General features: G+C 42.1%; 1 protein-coding gene across 2 annotated transcripts; it reads right to left on the bottom strand.

Annotated features, from left to right (window-relative positions):
• Window positions 1–7,609: 7,609 nt before the first annotated feature.
• Window positions 7,610–21,333, bottom strand: MACIR (macrophage immunometabolism regulator). Of its 2 annotated transcripts, none has more exons than XM_035100200.2 (2): window positions 21,134–21,333; window positions 7,610–9,874 (listed from the first exon to the last, which is right to left on the bottom strand). In XM_035100200.2, exon 2 carries the CDS (start codon window positions 9,851–9,853, stop codon window positions 9,227–9,229), a length of 627 nt encoding a protein of 208 aa, XP_034956091.1. In that variant the 5' UTR covers window positions 9,854–9,874; window positions 21,134–21,333; the 3' UTR covers window positions 7,610–9,226. The 2 variants fall into 2 exon arrangements, with proteins under 2 accessions (XP_034956091.1, XP_060136153.1); XM_060280170.1 differs by lacking the exon at window positions 21,134–21,333 and adding an exon at window positions 20,739–21,098.
• Window positions 21,334–22,011: the final 678 nt, after the last annotated feature.

Consider the following 22,011-nt stretch of genomic DNA (forward strand, 5'->3'; position numbering starts at 1 on the left):
CCGGTCTACTGCGCTGGTGGAGAGGCGCAGAAACCTCAAGCTCCGAGGTTTCTGGCATCGCGGAGGGGGGGAATTCCACGGGAGCCACGCGGATCCCCACAAGAACCCCGGGTAGAGCGTCCCGGGGGCTCATTTGGACCAGTCATTGTCTCTCAGTCTTTAAGTTGGGAGGCTAAAATGGGGGGCACCACCTTGAGATCCTTGGAAGAAAGGCAGGATAGACATGCAATAATAAAAAAAAGCTAATGTAACTTCTAAAATAAATGAGCAATATTTTATTTTTGCCCCTGCTGTAGAAGTCACTGCATCTTTTTCTTAATATTTTTACTGAACTTCAAAAATAAAAGTGAATACGATAGATACAGAAGCAACACTTTTTAATTAATGTTTTATTTTTGAAATTCAATTAAAAATACAAATCGTCTTTTGACATTGAAATTGACCTCAACAATTTATTTTGTTTCTATTAATAAACAAAGTTACAATTCGTTGCACCTTTCTGACATTAAAATTAGTTATAACATTCTCTCCCACTGTTGTCTTATTATACTTCCTCTGCTTTCTATGCGTGCTGATTTAGCCTGATTCAGACACTGACAAGCATTGCCTTGTTTTTGCTGAAATGCATATTTAATCTTGAGGGCTCAACACCACAGCTCTGATGGCTGCTGATGTGATTTGGTCAAGTCATGCGGCAAGTCACAGCTGCAAGCCTGTAACCCCCATCACATGGAAGCAATTTTTCACCAACAGCCACACCGTGCTATTTTATTAACTTAAGCTAATGCTCATGTGTTGTTGTTGTTTTTTAAAAAAAGAACTGGAAACTAGCTTAGCATTAATGGGACTGTCACCACCCTGTCCTATATTTCCACCGATGTTGTCTGCCCTTTTCTGTTCCTCTCCCTTTATTTGCCCACCATTTTATTGTGATTTAATTGATTTTCATGCTATTTCAATGCAGGATTTCCAGAATAAGCAGTCCAACAAACATAACAGGAGCTGTTCCTCCATTTTCAGCTAATTTCAAAGACGGTGGCCGTATGTTTAGCTTTAGCACATCTTTGCTGCACCTATTTTGGGCTGCTTTGCAACAATGTGCTGAATCAGTTATGGCAATGCGCTAAATCCAACAAACAACTGGCTCAGAAATCAATAAAGTCAACTTGGCTTCATTTCACAATGTGAAGAAAAGAGCCAGAAAGGTCCGTCCTTTATCATTTGAACAACAAACTAATTATAAGGGTTCAAAAACTTAGGAAACGATTTGGAAAACATTACTCTTCTTCTCATTTGAGTCCTGTACACTAGAAGTGTCTACTGAGTTATACAGTGGTACCTTAGTTTACGAACTTAATCCGTTCCGCAAGTCCATTCTTAAACTAAAGCGTTCTTAAACCAAGGCGTGCTTTCCCATAGCAGCGGGGGACTCAATTTACAAATGGAACACACTCAACAGGAAGCGGAACATGTTCTTATTCCAAGGCAAAGTTCACAAACCAAAACACCTACTTCCAGGTTTGCAGCGTTCTTAATCCAAGTTGTTCATCAACTAAGCTGTTCTTAAACCAAGGTAACACTATACTTTGCGAAGCCAATGATCTTCTTTCCAAAATTTGTGGTTAAGTTTGCATTTCCTAAGAGATTACATGAAACCTTTAGATAAGGGGTGGGGAACCTTTGGTCCTCCAGGTGTTAGTGACCTACAACTTCCATCATTCCTGGAGCGCAACAACTTTTGCTTCTCTACTCCTGCTTTGTATGTTTTGTAGGATCCTGATGGTGCTCTCATCTTTAGCCTTTCAATCGGACAACTGCCTTAATGTGAGTGCTAATAGCTAGTTGGACATGATCATCCCAGCGAATGCTGCCTTTTAGATAACATGTCCTTAGCAATAATGAGTAAACGATCTAATTTAGCTTGTCTCAAACCATAACACGTACTCAGGCTATGAAATGCCACTTTTGTTTCCCCACTCACCTCCGCTTTTTCTCTCTACCTACTGATAAGATTTGAGGCTCATGATTTTTTCTGTTCAACGTAGCTGAATATAGCTCAGCTTGTTAACCAGATATAAGCAGCCCACAGTATTTCACATGCTCAAGGTTGAGCATTAATCATGAACTGCATTTAAGTCTAGTTTCCCCTTTCCTCTACACTGTTTTAAGAGAGATAAAATGCCCCCGAACCTAAATCTTTTCATTTCCCTCTTGACAAACAAAATCCAATTAAGCACACTTTTTGAAGTCTATATAAACACCTCTGAAATTTCCCCTGTAGAAATTGCTCACTAAAGAGATTCTCATTTGTTCCACAGACATTTTGCCTTCTGGCTCAGGTTCAGCTCATTTAATCATGGAAGCCACCACACTGGATTGGATGTGAAAGCCTACAGCTGTTTTGAGAGATAGATCTGTACTTCAACAAGCTTTGGGAGGGTGGAGGGGAAGAAGATGGCAATGTGCACGGATATTTTTTTTTCAAAAACAAACAAACACCCCCCCAACAGCATTTCCTTTGAAGAAAAGCCAAAAAATAGAAGTTTACAATGACAAACATCTATCATCCTTTTCATTCTGGGTCCAGGCACTTTACTATGCACACAAGTATTAGTGATCCAGTAAAAGGGCTTCTGACTAAAATGCTGATGTGTAGGTTGCAGTTTTCATGATCTATCACTGCTGTTCCTTTAAGAGGAAAGAGTATCAGCTCACAACACTCAGCAATGCTGCACGACAAGCAAGAGGAAATATAGTAAATTCAAAGAAGCAACACTATGGTGTGACTGAAAGGTTTTCCATAGCACATCTCTTAACTCAGCACATTCAAGAAATCAAAGTACAGTATGGGCTACACCAAGCTTTCTGGAGAAATGGGTACTCCTATTATCTCCCTGGAAGTACGGTAGTAATAGAGTCACTAGGTTTAATAGCATCTAACCCACAATTTGACTTGTTAGGGTCATACCCCATAAATAGGCTTGTTTCACCACATTTCTGCTCTGGAATATTCTGCCTTTTAAAATCCTTTTATCCATGGAGATATCAGTTGAAATATGCAGGCAGCATTCTAACCAATTCCTCAAGTAGTAACTAGAATTTGCTACCATCTTCCAGTGTTCTGACCAATAGGCAGAAAAACAATGGGATAATTAAAACAATCATTTAGTCTCCTTTTTAGTGCTATAAAGACACATCTATTAAAAATATTTTAATACACATTGCTGTTATAGATTATTCATGGTTTACAGTGACACTGGCTCACTACAAAATAACTTGCAAAAGGATAGTGCAACACAGGAGCATTTTTCCCCACGTAAAAGTGGTAAGGACGCTTTTCCATGGGAGAGGTTACTCCCCCCCCCTTTTCAGCGTAAAACTGGCCTTGCTTAATTGATATTCATTTATTTGAAGCCCCAATATTTCATACTTTCCTCCTCAACGCGGCATTTACTCTTCACCACAGCCTGGTATATCCCTGTACTGTTCTCTCCCATTCTTGCTTTAAAGCTTAATCCATTTGCAGACAGCACATCGCACATTGCCTCTGAAAAAACTACTCCAGCAATTTGCTCCAAAAATAGAATGCTAAAAGCACTCGGAACGCGCTTGTGGAAATTGTGTATGTGTGAGAGGCAGAGGGAGAAACAAGATAATGTGCAGCCCTGCAGAAAGCTGTGGCTTTCTCCCACTTTTCATTAGGTGTTCAAACCACTAATGGGTAGCTGGAGTTCTTACAGCTCATATCTCTGTGTCCTTCAGAGAAAGAAAGTTCACCATCTTCGACAACAATGGAAAATGACTAAACATCGTGGATTAGGTAACATCACTAACCCAGTGTACACAAAACAGGGTATAACAGTCGTGGATGAGTCATTAGGAGTGTGCAAGTTCTAGGTTTCAACAATAAGCTGTTATCATCTTTCACATAGTATTTTATAGGGATCAAGCAGATTTAAAAACAACCACCACCGCTTTAGGTTCAGTTGTCAGGAAACCATAGAAAATTATATCCTGAAGCGTTGGGAGGGTGGAAGGATGTTCCTGGATGCCAAAGCTGTCTTTCCTTTGCTCAAACGTGTACTCTAAACAGGTGCCTTATCCTTCCTTCCTACAGATTCCTGTAAAACTTAATAACCACCTAGATATAAATGCAGAAGAATTCCCAACACAAAACAAAGATTTTTAAAAGTGGGGCATTGCTGGTAGAAGGGGAGAGGAAAGAAAAGTTACATGAAGAAGCTTGTATTTATGATCAGTGAATTAAATAAAACCTGTGTTTCGAGCCCAGCAAGAAAACTGCATATCACCTTCATAAATAACTCTGCTAGTTACCAAGAGCTTCATGGAGTCAGAATCTAGTAGTTAAGATTCAACAGAAAACAGAGGGGTGGGAGCAGGTACTGTAATTGCTCATATATGTCAGATTGTCATCAAGCACATTACTGGGTTGGTAACTATTAGCTATAGAAGTGCTCAAACGGTTAGCGCAAGGTTTACTTTCACAAATAATGCATAGAGATTGAGGATGTTAGCTACACTTGTTCTTTGACTGAGCACCCGGTGACCCTTAATATTTTGCACGTTTTCTTTTTCATACCTGCTAACACTTGATAAAGGCTCCGTCTCCTGATATCCACACTCCACATATAATTGTTTATCCACATCCTCAAATCCATGCTGAAATCTAACCCAAGAGACATAGATTCAGGTTTCATTATTTGCATTCAATATAAGAGTTAAGGAGAATTCAGTTTAGTCCACAAACAAGCTGACCTAATTCTTACCTCCAGGACTCGTACACAGGTTGGAAAACCAATACCGTTTGGATTCTGTACCTCTCCAAAATTTGCAGTACAGTTCTTAGCTCAATAAACACTCCCAAATGCAATTAAACAACAACAAAAAACATGGGCATTTTGGAAAATACTGTTATAAAAGTTTACAATGGCATACAGAAACATACAGAAATTAAATTAAAGCAGAGCTATGGGGGTTGTTGTTTATTAATCAAATTAATGTGGAAATGGGACATAACAAATATAAGAATAAACGTATACAAAACTGACCGTTTCCAGATTTATATTAAATTCAAAGGCCTGAACACTGGATTAAAGTTTTTCTTCTCTGATTGGAAATTCTGAACTTAATTGGCTTTGCAATAGTCTTTGAGGAGCATATTTTACACCACAGTCTCTCCCTACATTTCCATGGAAGGCTCTCATGTCAATGGAACAAACTTCCCAGTAAATGAGCTTAGGATTGCAGGCTTTGCATAAATTGTAGAGGAGCTGAGATTTGGCAGCCTGCCACGCTTTCATCTAGCAGTGGATCTCTTGCACAAATTCCTAGCTGCTGCTAAGATGATACACGGAACCTCAAAGGAGAATAAACATGCATTGACATATTTGAAGTTATGGATTGCAAAGAACAAAAGCAGGCTTGGAGGTAACAGAAAGCCCTCAAACGAATTAAGAAAGTGACTTCTTTTCTTTGGGTAGCGTCGAGATCCAAAAATATGCAGAGATGGCTGTGAAAACTTACAGGTAGGTAGCCGTGTTGGTCTGAGTCGAAGCAAAATAAAAAAATTTCCTTCAGTAGCACCTTAAAGACCAACTAAGTTTATATTTTGGTATGAGCTTTCGTGTGCATGCACACTTCCTTCAGGTATCTGAAGAAGTGTGCATGCACACGAAAGCTCATACCAAAATATAAACTTAGTTGGTCTTTAAGGTGCTACTGAAGGAAATTTTTTTATTTTGCTGTGAAAACTTAAAAAGTCTTCTACCCAGTCCTAAAATAAATTTAGCTTGTCTACATTTAACGGCTGCAGATTTGTCATATGCAGCTACAACTGCAGTCTATTTGCCTGTTATGAGATCCACAGCTGAGGCTATTGAACCTATTTGTTCGTCACCCAACAGGTGATGAAAGCTGTTCACTACAGCAGCACTGATCACCTGTTGGATGGTCAGGAGGGAGATGAACCGCCTACTTCCTCCCTTCCCCATGTAATAGTTAATTGTCACTGCCAGGTAACAGCACAACTGTCTTCTAGCACACACGCCACCCTCCCCACAGAATTTACATGAAGGGATTTCCTTCCAGCATCCTTTGAACCCCTTAAGATGGAAGATCTGTGATGGAAAACCTGTTTTCACTTGAAGGATTCTTTCACTGGATTGGGATGCATGAGTCTAAAGTATACAGGGCGCATTAAACTCTTCACTACAGTGAAGTCAAAAACCCTATCCAGTGGTGCCTTTCTACTAGCCCCAGCTGGCAAGGCCGATAATCAGAGATGATGGGAGTCCAACACATCTAGAAGGTCATCCCTGCCCTGTGCACACTTGTATGGGGAATAAACTTCACTGAACTCAGTGGGACTGACTTCCCAATAAACACAGAAAGAACTGTGTCGCACATGACGTGCAAAAAGGGGGGAAATGCTCAACCAGATGGAAGAAGCATCCCTTCTATACGGAGACATTATTTCAAGGACCCAAATATCTGCATGTTTTTCTTTCACCAGTGAGACAAGCCTTTAATTGTATTAGAATTAAACAAACAATAAAAAGAACGGGAACAGTGTGGCAGCTGTAGAGGAATTCCTAGTGTGAGCCTGAATAGCAATTCCTGATTTAACTTGACTGCTGCAAAGAATTACAATAGCTCATATAATAATAGATTGCTTTGAATCAGGGTTCTGTCAAATCCCCGAGAGCATCTCTTTCCTAACCAATGTTTCTTGCAGGATATCTAGAATAGGTGAATTTTGAAATAACGGACCGATTTAAAATCGTGTGAAGATATTATTTGGTAGTTAAAATTACTTCAGAGTCTAGCAATGCTCAGGTTTTGCCAATAGGAACATGACTGAAGCTCCACTCACATGTTAGTCCTCCTGGGCGGAGAGCTAATAAATGGAGGAGGACCATGTTTCTGGGTCCTGCCCCCAATGTCACTCCATCAATCACCCCTCCATCTACCTTGGCCCAGCTTTCTGACCTCCATATGTTTCATGAAGGTCTGAAGGGGTAACCAGCTCCTTTAGTGGAGATCTAAAGTGAAGTCAGCTGGGACAGCAAAGACCTTCCTACCGGTATCTCTAGCAGGGCAACACAGCTAGAATTGTCTATTTCTTTGCCAAAAGAAGACCACTTTGCACATGACCGCAATGGGCTCCTTTCGGAGTTATCCATTTTGCACAGTAACAAGGTGAGGTGAAGACAAGAAAGTCTGCAGCTCATCTTCATGAAAACCCTCCCATGTACAATATCACCAAGGGAGGGAAACAGCAGAGTGAAGTGAGCTGTACACAAACACAGTTTGCCGCATTTCTTGTTATTACAATGTTGGGTGGTGGGGGAAGGGAGTGTTGCCACACCATTTTCTAATGGTATAAATATGCAGTTAGAATTCTATGCCTTTGCTTCATATCAAGCCTAAGCAACCCAAATGCTTTTTGATATATATATATATATATATATATATATATATATATATATATATGAAGTAAATTTCAGACAACCCTGAAAAATATTAACACTTTAGGCACATCACCAAGTGTCTAACTCTCAAAGCCACAACACATGCCAGGACCATATAAAAGTATGCACATCATCCTTTTTATTTCATAGTCAACAATGTCGTTCCACAGGGTAAAATCAATAAATAATGTTTAACCAATAAGTGTAAAAACCCTCTTTGGCATTGGACGGTATTCTTCTGGTCAAACTAAAAGCTATGTAGGAATCGTTTCTTAAGAAATCATTCTTCACTACAATATAACGGTGCAAGTTGTAATAATTACTAGCGCTCCCTCAAAGTTAAACAAAATCTTTTGACAGATTCTGCAGGTTCGACATAACTGTGGGGGAAAGGTGTCAAGTATGAGACAAAGCCTAGTTTCCAAAGCATGTGCTCCCTTCTCCAATTCTTCCCAAAAGACAAATAACCCTGTCTTTCTACTCAGAAAAGTCAGAACTGTGCCAGGAATTACCAGTATTATTATTATTATTATTATTTAATGATTTTGTTTCACAGCCCATTTCTTCAAAATTGAAGCTTTCACTTCTAAATAACTTACAGATCAAAAACATTAAAATGGTTGTACAACTGCACATCCTAAAGAGACTAACAAACAAAATTATCAATTATTTTTAAATGCTATGGTTAAGCCAAGATAAATTAGGATTTCTTTTGACATGATTTTGCAAAGAAACATTTTAAATCAGTGCATTCGACATGATTCATAATCCAGTAAAAGCCTTCAAGGCTTTTTTTAAAAAAACAAACAAACAAACAAACAAACCCAAATCCCAAATCAAGGTTTAAAAAGTAGTATTCAGTGCTGTAAATAAACTGGAATGTTCAGGTGCAGTGCTAAAATGTGGTCTAGCAAGACCCTCCCCGCAACGATAATAATGTAATATGGTAGTTCTAGAATCTAAACTAGTATTTGTATACTACAGATCCAGGTGCAGCTGTTCACGATGTATATACACAACATAAAGATCCTCATGTAGGTGTGAAGACAACTTTTTTTAAAAAGAAACAAACCAAACTAAATTAAAATTAGTTAATGTTTGCCTTCCAATATTCCATTTTCCTCCAAAACAGTTGAAGTTTGTTTTTGTTTTAAATACAATGAAACCAATTTGAAACTTGAAAAGTAATTCAATTACATTTTTTTAAAAAAGTTGTAGTAACTTAAGTACTCAGGCTTAATTTCATCATTGATTTTTTTTTTTGCTTTGTTCCCAGTGCAAAACCAGTTACGGCAAGTGTAGACTGGATTCTTTTAAAGAGCACATGGGCTTACTCAAACGTATTTTTCCTATGATGCAAAAGTCATTACATTTACACACATATGCTTAGTATTAAGTAAGAGTGTATTTCAGTGCTTATCCATGAGTAATTTCTTACAGCGAGTCCAGTTAGAAACAGAAGTCATAGTATACCTATTTCTGAATTTATATCGTCACAAGTCCAGGTATCCATGTGCAAAACCTCCTGTTTTGTTATACTGTTCTAAAGATATCTGCATACAGAATTTCCAAGTAGTTACTTCCACGTGATTTCCACCCCATGCCATCTTCATAATCTTACTCATACAAACAGCGGTCTGGTAACACTTTGCTGCTGCAGCCAAGAACCCCATGCATGGCTTGTCCACCCTGTAAAGAGCTTTTTGATGCAAAGATGAGCCAAGGGCAATTTATCTTCATGTGTTGTTCTGAGCAAACATACGGTCCCCTCTTAGGGTGAGGTGTTGGAGCTGATACTGAAGTACGTCTGTGTCGGCTGGTTCCTTGATGTTCATTCTGTCCAGATTGAGGTAGTCTAGGGATTTAGAGTGAGCCCTTTTACCCTTGAAAAGGCAAAGAGGCAAAGGACCGTGAAAAGCCTTGTAGGGTTCATAAGGTAGTGGCTTGGTGCATTTATCCCCTGAGCTGGGCATCCGCCGCCTTCTCCGGCCATTGACCGCCGGGATCTCGTAAGGCTGGTAGTACCTGCTTCTGGCTTTACACACCCGGGAGGAGCGGGAAAGTCCTGAATCGAGCTGTTTGGAACGCAAGGTAGGCACTACCGCTTCGACTTTTTTCTCCTCCCCCACAGTGCACTTCTGAGCTAATTTCAGCAACTCCTCCCCTGTCGTGAAGCCAACCAAGTAGTTAGAATCCATGTGGAGGATCTGATAGCCTGAAACAGTCTGGCGCATCGGCGAACATGGGGTGCTGGAGCAGCGAGGTTTCTCGGACTCGGCCTTGCCCGTGGCACTCACATCAGCAATAGGCAATGGGAGAGTAGCTAAGATAGACCTGGACTCCCCATTAATGTCAACTTCCATTTTAAATATGAATCGGCTAGCCTGGAAAGACAAAAACAAAAAGCAGTTTGATTAGTGTGTTGCAACGCACAGAGTGACATAGAGATTCGTTTCTTGGGGGCCGCCATTTTGCAAGTGATCCCAAGTTCCAAAGACTTTAGACTGGGGTGGAAAACCTGCAGCTTCATGTTGGTGGGGGAAACCTAGGGGGGAGGGGGGGAGAAGACAGAGGGGAGGGAGGAAGCGAAAACAGGCAGAGCAATAAAACAAGGCGGGGAGCTGACTGCAAGCAAACAATTTTAGACTTCTGGCAAGGAAAAGGGAAACCGGGTGGTGTGGGCGGAGGGAAAAGAGAGTCCCAATGGGTTAAGTGGTAAAAGGAATGTGTGAGGCAAGGGCGATCCATCCCTCCCCTAAACAAGCAAGGAAGAGGGAGAAAGGGGTGGCAGAAAGAAGGGGTGGCCTGCCCTGCCCACTTTTGTCATTGGCCCTGCCCTCTTCCAGCACCCAGTCCCCAAAGGAAAGAAAAAGTTCCCCACCCATGCTTTAGATTTTCATGGGCAGAAGATTCCACAGCCAGAGTAAGGCCATGCATTGTAAGAGAGTTGGACTTGGATTCAAGTCCCACTTTTGTCATGAACCTGCCCTGTAGCCCTGAAGACCTTGTTTAGCTCTCAGGTTCCGTTCCCAAAATGGGAACTGTGGCCTGTCTACAATGTGAAGCCAGACACAATAACCACTGCAGAACCCCATGAATATGCAAACGTTATACAGTGGTACCTTGGTTTAAGTACATAATTGGTTCCGAAAGTCTGTACTTAACCTGAAGCATACTTAACCTGAAGCAAACTTTCCCATTGAAAGTAATGGAAAGTGGATTAATCCGTTCCAGGCGGGTCCGCAGAGTACTTAAACTGAAAGTACTCAAACTGAAGCGTACTTAAACCGAGGTATGACTGTATACTGCACACAATAAATAAGAGTACAGTGAACACAATTCCCACGTCTTGCCTGGTACTGAGGCCACACAACAGATTAGCTGAAGGCATTCTGACTAAGCCCAACTTGGATGTCTGAAAGATGTAGAACCAGAGACTACTAGCAAAATACCGTAGCAGATCTTAAGTTTTCGCATGCTCCCAGTTCAGAAGCTGAACTGGTGGATGTGAAGGTCAAAATATCACTAAGTTTTATTTGAAGACATACACACACATTAATAAGCAGCTACTTTTCTAGAAGGTATATTGACCTTCCTCCTCTGTAGACCTCAGTGAGAACAGCTTCCTCTGAAGCTGGTCTGACCTTGTACATCTCCTATTCAAGAACCACTGAAGCAGCTGGTACATGCCAAGTGAAAAGCTACGAAAGTAATCTAACTACAATCATGTACATTTCTCATTACTTTCAGTGGGACTGCTTATTTATGCAAAAAGTCCACCTCTCAGTGAACATTACCTTTTTAACATCAGGTTTAGAGAGAGAAGAAAGTCAGCATGTCCTCACACAAACCTTCCAAAAGTAGATTAAGAGTATGTGATCCATAATCTGTGTTCACTGTGAAATGCTCACAGACAGCTAGCTGCCTGACCCCAAGAGAATCAGCAACCTTGATTGCATCTATCTAGTACTTGACACGAAAAAAAGCTTCAGGTGAATAGGAAGGCGTCTTTGAAAGTTATTTGCACTAAATCTACTACAGGTATATGGATGTCAAATCAAGTGGCAAACAATGATAGAGTCTTCCAAACATTTTCCAGTCATTTAGCAGCTTGCTTTATACACACACCAATCAAAAGAAAATATACTCTGAAAGATCTATATTTGTGACTTCTTTCTCAATCCTACTCACAGTTACTTGGAAACACATTTTGTTGATCTTTCATGGACTCATTTTTACTTTAAGTATTTAGGTCTAGGATTCCAAGAAAAGGAAGCAAGATATCAATTTCTAGAACTAAAACCCACAACTTTTATAGCTTTAAGTAAATTTCAAAATGTAGAATTTCATACCAACAAAATACACATTTTAGCCATCTGGTTTATCTTTTTCAAGCTGTAAAAAGAGGCACATCACATCTAAACATATGCCCATGAACATTATTATACAATACATAATATATTGTCAAAACGAAAAATGGGAAACCTTGAAAGCGAGTTTCAAATACTGTACAGTGGTACCTCCAGTTGCAAACAGGATCCGTTCCAGAGGTCCAGCCACATTCCAATAAATTAGCAACTGGAGGACCGCTTCTGCACATGCGTGTGGCACGTAGAGCACTTCTGTGCATGCGCATGTGGCGAAACCCGGGAAAATACTTCCAGGCTTGCCATGTTTGCATCCCAAAGTTTACGTATCCAGAGGGATACGTAAGTGAAGGTACAACTGTATTGTTATGGAAGCTGCAAATGTTGTAGTAATAATGCAACTGAATGGACTTTTCAGTGGTGGCCTCCACTTATGGAATATGCTCTTCCCAGACACCATCATGGTCTGTCTTTAGATGCCAGGCAAAAACACTGTTATTTATCCAAGTCTTTGGCCCTTAAGTTGGAGAGTTAACTCATTATGTCTATGGCCTCTTGTTGTGCTCATCCTTTTAAGTGGGATGGGCAGAATTCAACATTTATATATGCATATAAATATCTAGACTAACATTTTAGGTTTTTGTTTTATTGCTGTTGTTATCTTTGGTTTTAATGTTTCTTGGGTGTCCCCCCCCCCTTCAAATAAAATACAGTGGTACCTCTACTTACGAATTTAATGTGTTCCGAACGCACATTCGTAAGTTGAAAAAAATTGTAAGTTGAATCCCATAGGAATGCATTGGGAGAAAAAATTCGTAAGTCGAAGCAACCCTATCTAAAAATTCGTAAGTAGAAAAAATCCTATCTAAACCGCATCCAAGATGGTGGACAGAGCTCCATTCGTAAGTAGAAACATTCGTAAGTAGAGTTATTCGTAAGTAGAGGTACCACTATAAATAAATAATGTGACTGGGAACACAGAACATGTGCACAGCATGGATGAAAATAAATCCGCTGCAGGTACCAAATAGAAAAAGCCCCTTCCTAGATTTTGCACTGTCTTCCTACGGTAATATATTCCAGGAAAACTGGAGCTTGGGTCGTATATACTGAGAATACCTTCTGCTCCACTGCAATTTCAAATGTCAGCGGAGAATTGTCCATTGATTATAACCATCAATGCCCTGTGTCGGGAGAACAAGGACATAACTATGCCACTCTCAAGGGCCTTGGCAGTTTGGGAAGGATTTTTATGGTGTGTGTTTATTCTGAGCAAGGGTCAAAAGGAATAAGCGGCATTTTGTTTTATACCACAGTTACATGAGAGTAAGCATACTGGCTTTCACAGGACTTGGAAGATATACACTCCCTATACAAAAAGTGCTTTCATGAAAGATACACTATAGAAGATTACCCTGAACCCCGAGGGAAGGTTAAGGCAAAAATAGTTTCCAGATTTTTAAAAATGTAAGCCACAATTCTATATAAGCATTTACCTAGGACTAAGTCCCACTGAAGTCCAGCATCGTCTGAGTAAGCGAGCACAGGATTGTGCTGCATTTCATACAAACCAGAGCGGCCTTTCAGACGATGCTGGACTCCAACTCCCATTAACCCCAGCTGGAATCGTCAGTGGCCAAGAATGATGGGAGCTGGAGTCAAACAGCATCTGGAAGGACACAGACTCACCACCAAAAGGCTCCTTCAACCAGGTTTACAGTCACCAAAACAGAATGCCTATTTTCCGTTTTTGGGCCAGATGGCTTGGAAGTCATATTTTTCCATACGACTTTTTAGTTCCTGAAATTCATTCTGATTGTTCAGATAAAATATGGCGGATAGAATTCTCCAGGATATGTTGCTAGTGTGTGAAAACAGTCAAGATCCAAGGATCCCCAGGCATGCACCTCCAGATGGTGGAGAAGTCAGGTACCATACTGGCATCTGGGCATCTTCACTTGGTTACAAGTGTCTGATAGCCAAGTGCAAAATGTGCCTGGCGCCTAGTGAATTTCTAATGCTGAATGTAGCTACCATGAGTGCTGATCCACACACATATAGCGTTGGCACACCTGTCCAGGCTGTGGGTCACTGACATGCCAATATTACACATCCATGGGCCACACATAGTGTGTTACATGTGACAGGAATCACATAGAACACCTGCACTTCCCCCATGACTTTTGTCACAGGGGATGCATTCTGTTAAAAGTCTTTCATGGAGGCCTGATTGAAGGCAGAGGAAAAGCCAATTTGTCAACTTAGTTACTTGAATTGAGACAGGATTTTAATTTACCTGTTCAGAAACTGTTTACCTATTAATTGTGTTGTTTATAGTGACTGTTAAGGTAAAGGTAAAGGGACCCCTGACCATTAGGTCCAGTTGTGACCGACTCGGGGGTTGCGACGCTCATCTTGGGTTATTGGCCGAGGGAGCCAGCGTACAGCTTCCAGGTCATGTGGCCAGCATAACAAAGCTGCTTCTGGCGAACCAGAGCAGCACACGGAAACACCGTTTACCTTCCCACTGTAGTGGTACCTATTTATCTACTTGCACTTTGACGTGCTTTAGAACTGCTAGGTGGGCAGGAGCTGGGACCGAGCAACGGGAGCTCATGGTGATTCGAACCACAGACCTTCTGATAGGCAAGCCCTAGGCTCTGTGGTTTAACCCACAGCGCCACCCGCATCCTATAGTGACTGTTACCTGCTACAATTGCCTCCTACATTTCATTGATGTTTTAAAACACTGCATCCTTTGCTTTCATTCTGACCTTGAACATAGTTCCCAACAATGGAAAGGTGTGATGTCGCTATTGGGTATTAGGGAAGTTTTTTTACATCACTACTGCTGTAGAACTCCCACTCATACTGACAAGCTTTTGTAATATTTGCTCATTTTCTCCTGCTTTACTGTACAAACAATACTGGAAGGACACTTGATTTCCATGTGTTGGATGTATGACCCGTTTTTATACAGAGATCTTTGGTATTTGGCATGACAGCTGACACCAAGAGTGTTCTACATGTATTGCATGTGCAGGTGGTATTTGTGTACAATGTATGTATGTGGCATATCTAATAGACAGACAGGATGAAATTTTGCATAACTATATATGACAGCAAAATTATGCACACATACCACACAGAGAAACACTTGTGAGCACAGAGATGTATATAAACAAAGAGGACCTCATGTTGGCAGGTGACTGAAGAAGTGTTGGGGATGGGGTAGAAGACAGATTATTATTGATAACCTTGCTCTCACCTTGGCACTACTCACTACAGACGAATAGCTTTTTGTTGCTCTCCTGTAGCCCATACAACTGAAAACAACTTTCTTGACTATGAGCTCTCTCCCAAGAGATTGAAAAGGAAGCACCAGCCAGGACAAGAAGTGGGCTGGGATTTCACATGTCATCAACTGCTCCAGAAGCTTCCAGGACACACAACATACATATCTATCCGTGAATCTAGGGCACTCATGCTTTGGCTTTGAAGGGATAGCAGTCACTGAAGTCCCCCAAAACTGTTGCATGGGCAGTCATTTTTCTGTCACTGGCCATCTCCTTAGAGCAGAATCTATGCTGTATCATACCATGGAACACAGTGTGAAAGCCAAGGATCTTGAGAACAGGAAGGTTGTCAGCACCCCTGGTCCACAGTTCTATCAAGAAGCACAGTGACCTGTGAATGACCCAAGACTATCAGACATGAGGATGTGATTGAAAACATCATGGAATTCCTTGTTTACATACTCTCAAGTTATGATGGAATTATCTCCTCTAAATACTGCAACTTGTCCATACTGGTGAGAAAAGCAACAGAAACAATTTTTTCTCATTGTATTTGCCATGAAAAATATACATGGAACAATTATGTTTCTCACACAGGTGATTATTTAAACTGGTTCATTGAGAAATCATTTTGGCCAGCCTTAGTCCCTCACCACTACTATCCCTAAACAACAGATGTTTCCTAATGCTTGCAGCATGCAGCTACATTCAAACCCAATGACTGAAAGCTTTATACGTCATACATGCGCACGTTTGCGTTTTCTGGGATTTGCCAAGCAGAACCACTTGCCTATATTTGATTAGATATTTGCATGGATCTGTGTACACAGGATATATCATTCTGGCTGCATTAAGCACCCTGGACAAACTCTGGCACATATAACAAAAGACTATAAATAGCCCTTTTCAAATCAGACCTGCAGCATAACAACTCTGGCTGTTTCTTTTAACTGTGATAGTTTTTCACAACTGGGGCTTGCAGTGTTTCTTTTGACGAAATGCACACTTAACCACCATAATCACACAGATTAAACCTCTTGAGTCATTTAGCACCTGTGCATTTAAAATGCACAGAGGGGCTTCCAAGATTGCACCAGCTAACTCCACTCCATAGATGCAGACTTCTACAATCAGTGTCATTCTGAAGCAGGGTGTGGGTGTGCACATGGGTGTTATATGCGCAGGGCTCCCTTCACTGAGATAGGAACACTCACCCATTAACACAGTAGATTCATATAGTGGTGCCACAAATGGACAGTACCTAGAAAGGGCAGGGGAGGAGACCTACAGCATGGCTTTTTCTGCAGCACCCTGATTATGGAACTCCCTTTCTAGTGAATCTCAAAATGTTTTAATCCACCCAGGCATTGAGTACCTGAAGTTTTTTAGCAGCCTTTGAGGTTGCTGAATGTTAAATTATTTAACTGGGCTCCTTCTGGAGGAAGGCTGGTATAAAAACTCAGTAAATATACAACAGTGGAGCCCTATATTCCCTCGTCGGGTCACCTCTGGATTGGTGCCAGTGTCTAGTACGAAGGGTCAGCCAGCATGTTCTCAGAAGCCCCTTCATACATTAGTTACCAGAAGAGGACTAATGCAACTTGCAAATCAAATTGTCTTTGTACACTGATGACCATCTGCCATGGATGATTTAGCTGAGTTTCCTGCATTGCAGGGGGTTAGACTACATGACCCTTCCAACTCTATGATTCTATGATAAAAAATTTTGCTTCATGGGTGCTCCAAAAATGTGCACAAATATATTGCAGATGAGATAGTGAAGATGACACAATACACTACACTCCCCACAAACATAATAAACATAATGCTCAAGGCAGTCTTTGGATTTTGCTAGTTCTATACAGAGCTTCTGGGCCTGAAGAGAACTCAGGATTTCTGCATCCAAGTGGGTTATGTTTCGAGATGCAAAATTTCTGGAAACTTTGTAGCTGTAGAAAAATGAACTTTTTGGAGGGTGGGGGGGGGGTTTGAAAACATGCAATATTCCCTTTTTTAAAGCACCCTTTACATACTGAAAGTCAATTTGTTACTTTGGGAACATAAACTGTATTACGCATAACTCGCTTTACCATATAATTTTCATGTCTGATATACTAGCAGTACAGTTTATTTAGACAATAATTACAAATTGAATTTGTTTTTTAAAGTTTTTGTTAGAAATGTAGCTACAAGCTACTGCCAAACTGTAAGGAGCCTAACATCTTTGGTTTTGCCTGTTTATGAGGAACAGGCAAAAACAGAAACCATCAACATCCAAACACAACCAAAACAAATAATAATGGTATTTATTGGAGAATTATTATACGTATCACCTCCAGTTCTCCACCGTGTCAAGCGGACATAAACCATCCATTTCCATATAAAGAGCTGAGAAAAAGGGGGTGGAGGACAAACGAATTGAGTACTACCGTGTTTCTCCGAAAATAAGACACCGTCTTATATTATTTTTCCTCAAAAAAGCCACTATGGCTTATTTTCAGGGGGTGTCTTATTTTTTTCCTCCTCCTGCCGCGGCCGGCATTGCTGCTGCGCTTATCACTATGTCTTATTTTCAGGGTATGGCTTATATTCCTTGAACGTTTAAAAATACTGCTACGGCTTATTTTATGGCTACGTCTTATTTTCGGAGAAACAGGGCATATGAAATTTAATCAGTCTCTTTTTCTAAGCTATCACTATCAGTTCTCTTTCTTCTTATTTGTTATCATATTAATCACGGGCTTCCAACAATGGAAGATTTGCCCAGATTGAAACATGCTTCTGCTCTTTCAACATGTCAGTTTATTTTTTGATTTGGTGCATTTTCAAACATAGGTAAAGGTAAAGGGACCCCTGACCATTAGGTCCAGTCACGGACGACTTTGGGGTTGTGGCATTCATCTCGCTTTATGGCCGAGGGAGCCGGCATACAGCTTCCGGGTCATGTGGCCAGCATGACAAAGCCGCTTCTGGCAACCAGAGCAGTGCACAGAAACACTGTTTACCTGCCCACCGGAGCGGTACCTATTTATCTACTTGCACTTCATGCTTTCAAACTGCTAGGTTGTCAGGTGCTGGGACTGAGCAACGGGAGCTCACCCGTCGCAGGGATTCGAACCGCCAGCCGCGTCGCTTTTCAAACATAGGCCAGCTTATTTTACATGCTACAAAAAATGGAGGGATCTGAAATAGGTAATAAACATGAAGACTCAGAGGCTGTGTTGTGCAAAAGCCTTGTCTCTAGTTGCAGGAGGAATATGCTTGGCAGAATCCCAGACTCCTTGACCAAACACCTGAAGATGTTCTGTGCTCTGCAACATTTCAAAGCACCTTTCCGACACCAAGCCCCAGGTGTACTGCCTGTTTTGTAATCCAGTCAAATGTAGAAGCCATAAACACTTAACATTCTGCCTTTAAATCTTGGATCCAACAGATTTGTAGCAGCATGAATTGAGTTGCAACAAAATTATTTTGCTCTGTACTTTCTGCCACTCCCAGTACTTTGAGGCCTAGTCAGAAGGAAAGAAAATGATCTACTACCGGTAACTATGCCAACAAGGCCGAGTCCAAAAGCAAATAAGGTACTGGATCTTTCTTCCCTCTGCTGTGACAATGGCTGTGCCCTTCAAGAGGCAGAAATGCATCTTCGTCTTGCATTTGAGAGCTGAACTCTCAAAGTACAACTCAGGACTTGCCTGTTCTTAGTATACTGGAATTGTAAGAATATGATACTGTACACAGTCTTACATAAGTCTTCTGCTTACAGTTTAGAATTCTTTTTGGGGGGAGAGTACTAAATATAATAAAAGGCAAAGGGACCCCTGACCATTAGGTCCATTCATGACCGACTCTGGGGTTGCGGCGCTCATCTTGGGTTATTGGCCGAGGGAGCCGGCGTACAGCTTCCGGGTCATATGGCCAGCATGACAAAGCCATTTCTGGCAAACCAGAGCAGCGCACGGAAACGGCATTTACCTTCCCGCCGGAGCGGTACCTATTTATCTACTTGCACTTTGACGTGTTTTTGAACTGCTAGGTTGGCAGGAGCTATTAAAAGCTGTTATTAAATATTTTGTTCATAGTTCTAAAATAAAATACTTCATAACTCATTTTTTCATAAAAACAAAGCAAAACAAAGGGCTTTTTTTGGGGGGGGGTGAATCAGTTTTCCCATGGGTTTCCCCAGGCCTTCACATTTCTAGTCGTGTTGTAGGTATACATTACTGATGATGCTTTAGAACAGAGGTTTCTGGAGTTTCAAAATATGCATAAATATAGGTAGCTTAAGGCGGCAGCACAGGGTACCTCTGCTAGAAATACATAATAGTTGTATAATCTGAAAATATTTTGTACTATGGCAACCACCATGGTTTATCATTGCTGTTGAATAAAGGTGTTAACCTTTAACTTTCTTTGAAGCTGCAACCTCTCTTTTGCCATGTGTGGCTCCTGGTCACCAACATGAGGGAGCTTCTGCAGAACAGAGATGCAGTGAAAACGGTATACAATAGTGAAGATCAGGCTCCATGAGAACGGGGTCAAAAAGATTCCAGTCTGTCTCATGCAGAGGAATCAGTGGCTGCCAAGAGCTCTCCATAGTGCTACTTCCTTTTATGGACAATGAGTCAAAGCAGCAGTACCAAGGAGAGTCATTGAAGCACGCTCAGAGGGAGGGAGACAGCACACAAACTACGTTTCAGCACTATTCCTTGGCACAGCTTCAGTACTCTAGCTCAGCGATGACAAGAGATGCATTTCAGCAGACTGAGAGGCAGAGGCTGCACAGCAGCAGGCAACTCCTTTCGGTCACCTTATTCGCTGAAATTAAACTTGCAGAAGAACAGGCAGTGGGGCGGCACCTGCTTTGTTTTAATGCTTTGCCATTTCTTTCTGCAAGACCTTGGGAAACACAGAGAGTGTGGGGTGTAACTAAACAACGTTGATATCTACAAAGGCTTGCCATTGTGTAGAAATGTTTGGCATTTTCTTGCAATGGAAAAAAAATAGTACATGACTCCCCCTACGCAAAGCACAGAGAGCAGCGCAAGATCAAAGATCCTCATGCCCCACTGAAATAAACAAACACACATGGATTGCATCTGTAAGTCTGGCATACTGTATATTGCACAACCTAGACAACATCTTACTGCATATATAATTGCAAAATACTGCGCCCATCTAAGTACAATAGTCTTAAGAGAAGCCACACAATACTACATAACCACTGGCATACTTTAGCAGTTTTTTTAAAATAAATAAATAAATAAATAAAAATCCTACTACCCAGAAGCTAGATAAGAGAGTGCGTGTTCTAAAACCTAGCGCATGTGTTGCAAGGCTGACATTTTTTTTAGCACATGCCATATAAAAAAAGCCATATGCACATGATTTATGGTCAGTCCGTACAGACACACTTAACATAAATGTATATAACCTACACAACCTGGAATAGGATTTTTCAGACCGGCACTTGAGGAAAAAACAACAACACACACACTTCATAAATGCAGATGTATTATCTACTTATAGGCGCACACAAGCACCATTGGAAACAATATTCATAAAAGCACGAAGGCTTTTCATACTTGGGCTAGGAGAGCTACATCGCACCCACGACGCGGACCGCCAGAATCCCGCCGAGTGTAACGAAGGGAGACAAACGTACACACAACCCAAATGTTTACAAGCGCGCGCGCGCCCGCAGATACACACACAGGCGGTGCGCTGCACCTCGGTCGCCGGGCGCGCGCGCGCCTCCTCGGCCGCTACACCTCCTCGCCTCGCGGGCACGGCTCTCGCCGGAGCCTCACCCAGCCCTTAGTTTCTCCCCGGCTCTGCTCCCGGGGCTCTTCCAAGGTGCAAAGGGCGCGCCTTCTTGGCGCATCCACAGCCGGCCTCTCCTCAACGCAGCCCACCCCGACCTTACTCTTCTTGCTCCCCGTTTGCCGCAGCGGCGGCGCCCCCTCGCTTGCTCGCCTACCTGCCTTCCAGTGTGCCCGGACCTGAGGGGCCGCGTTCCGGCCGCCCGCGACGCTGCGACGGCGAGAGAACCAGAGAGGAGAAGCCGGCCGCCCCGCCCCGCGCTCTTATTCCGCGGGCCCGGGGCGGGGATTGTGGGGCTGGCGAGGCGGAGGAGCCGCTCCAGCGCCTGCCTCCCCGTCCGCCGGTTCGCTGCTTCTGGCCCGCCCACCGCCGCCGCCTCACTCGCTCGCCTTCCTTCCTTACTTCCTTCCTGGCCGGGCTGGAGGGACGGACTCCGGCCTGCAGGCGGCGCAGGGATTGGCGAGTCCTTGAACCTTCTCAGGCTCGCGGGCGTCCAGGATGGAGCCGCCCCGCGAGGCGGCAGTTTCGGGGTCCCTTCGCGCGCCTTTACGCTCGAGCCACCTGATGGAGCAGGTGGCGACGTCCCCAAGGCGGAAAGGGCAAGTCTTGGGGCGCCTTAAAATAGGGGCGTGGTCATGTTGGTTTTTTTTTAGGGAGGGGGCAGGACACCCGCCTGGTCCTCCTCCTCCTCCTCCTCTGCATGGCTCTGTCTAGCTGCAGATTCGGAATGAAAAGGTCTCCACCTTTAAATTACTTCCTTTGGACCCCAAGGGCTCAGAAAAAAGGCTGCCCCAAATCTTCAGTCATTCGAAAACTAGAAAGTTAAATAATAATAATAACAACCTAACATCGGGGAGTTCCTTTCATGGGGTTAATGAGTCTATCTTGCAAAACTACAAAGAACACGCCTCTTTTCATCTCTCTCTCTTTTTTTTTTTAAAAAAAGTCTATGCTAAAAGAAGTTTTGCTGAAAACCTTTTCGGCACTTCCTTCTCAAATTCCTCCTTTTCTAAATGTAACATTTTCCTTCCGCCC

Source organism: Zootoca vivipara, chromosome 11 (genome assembly GCF_963506605.1).
Source record: "Zootoca vivipara chromosome 11, rZooViv1.1, whole genome shotgun sequence".
NCBI lineage: Eukaryota > Metazoa > Chordata > Lepidosauria > Squamata > Lacertidae > Zootoca > Zootoca vivipara.

Coding starts and splice junctions, on each gene's coding strand:
- MACIR (XM_035100200.2), bottom strand. CDS start 9,853: ATGGAAGTTGACATTAATGGGGAGTCCAGGTCTATCTTAGCTACTCTC.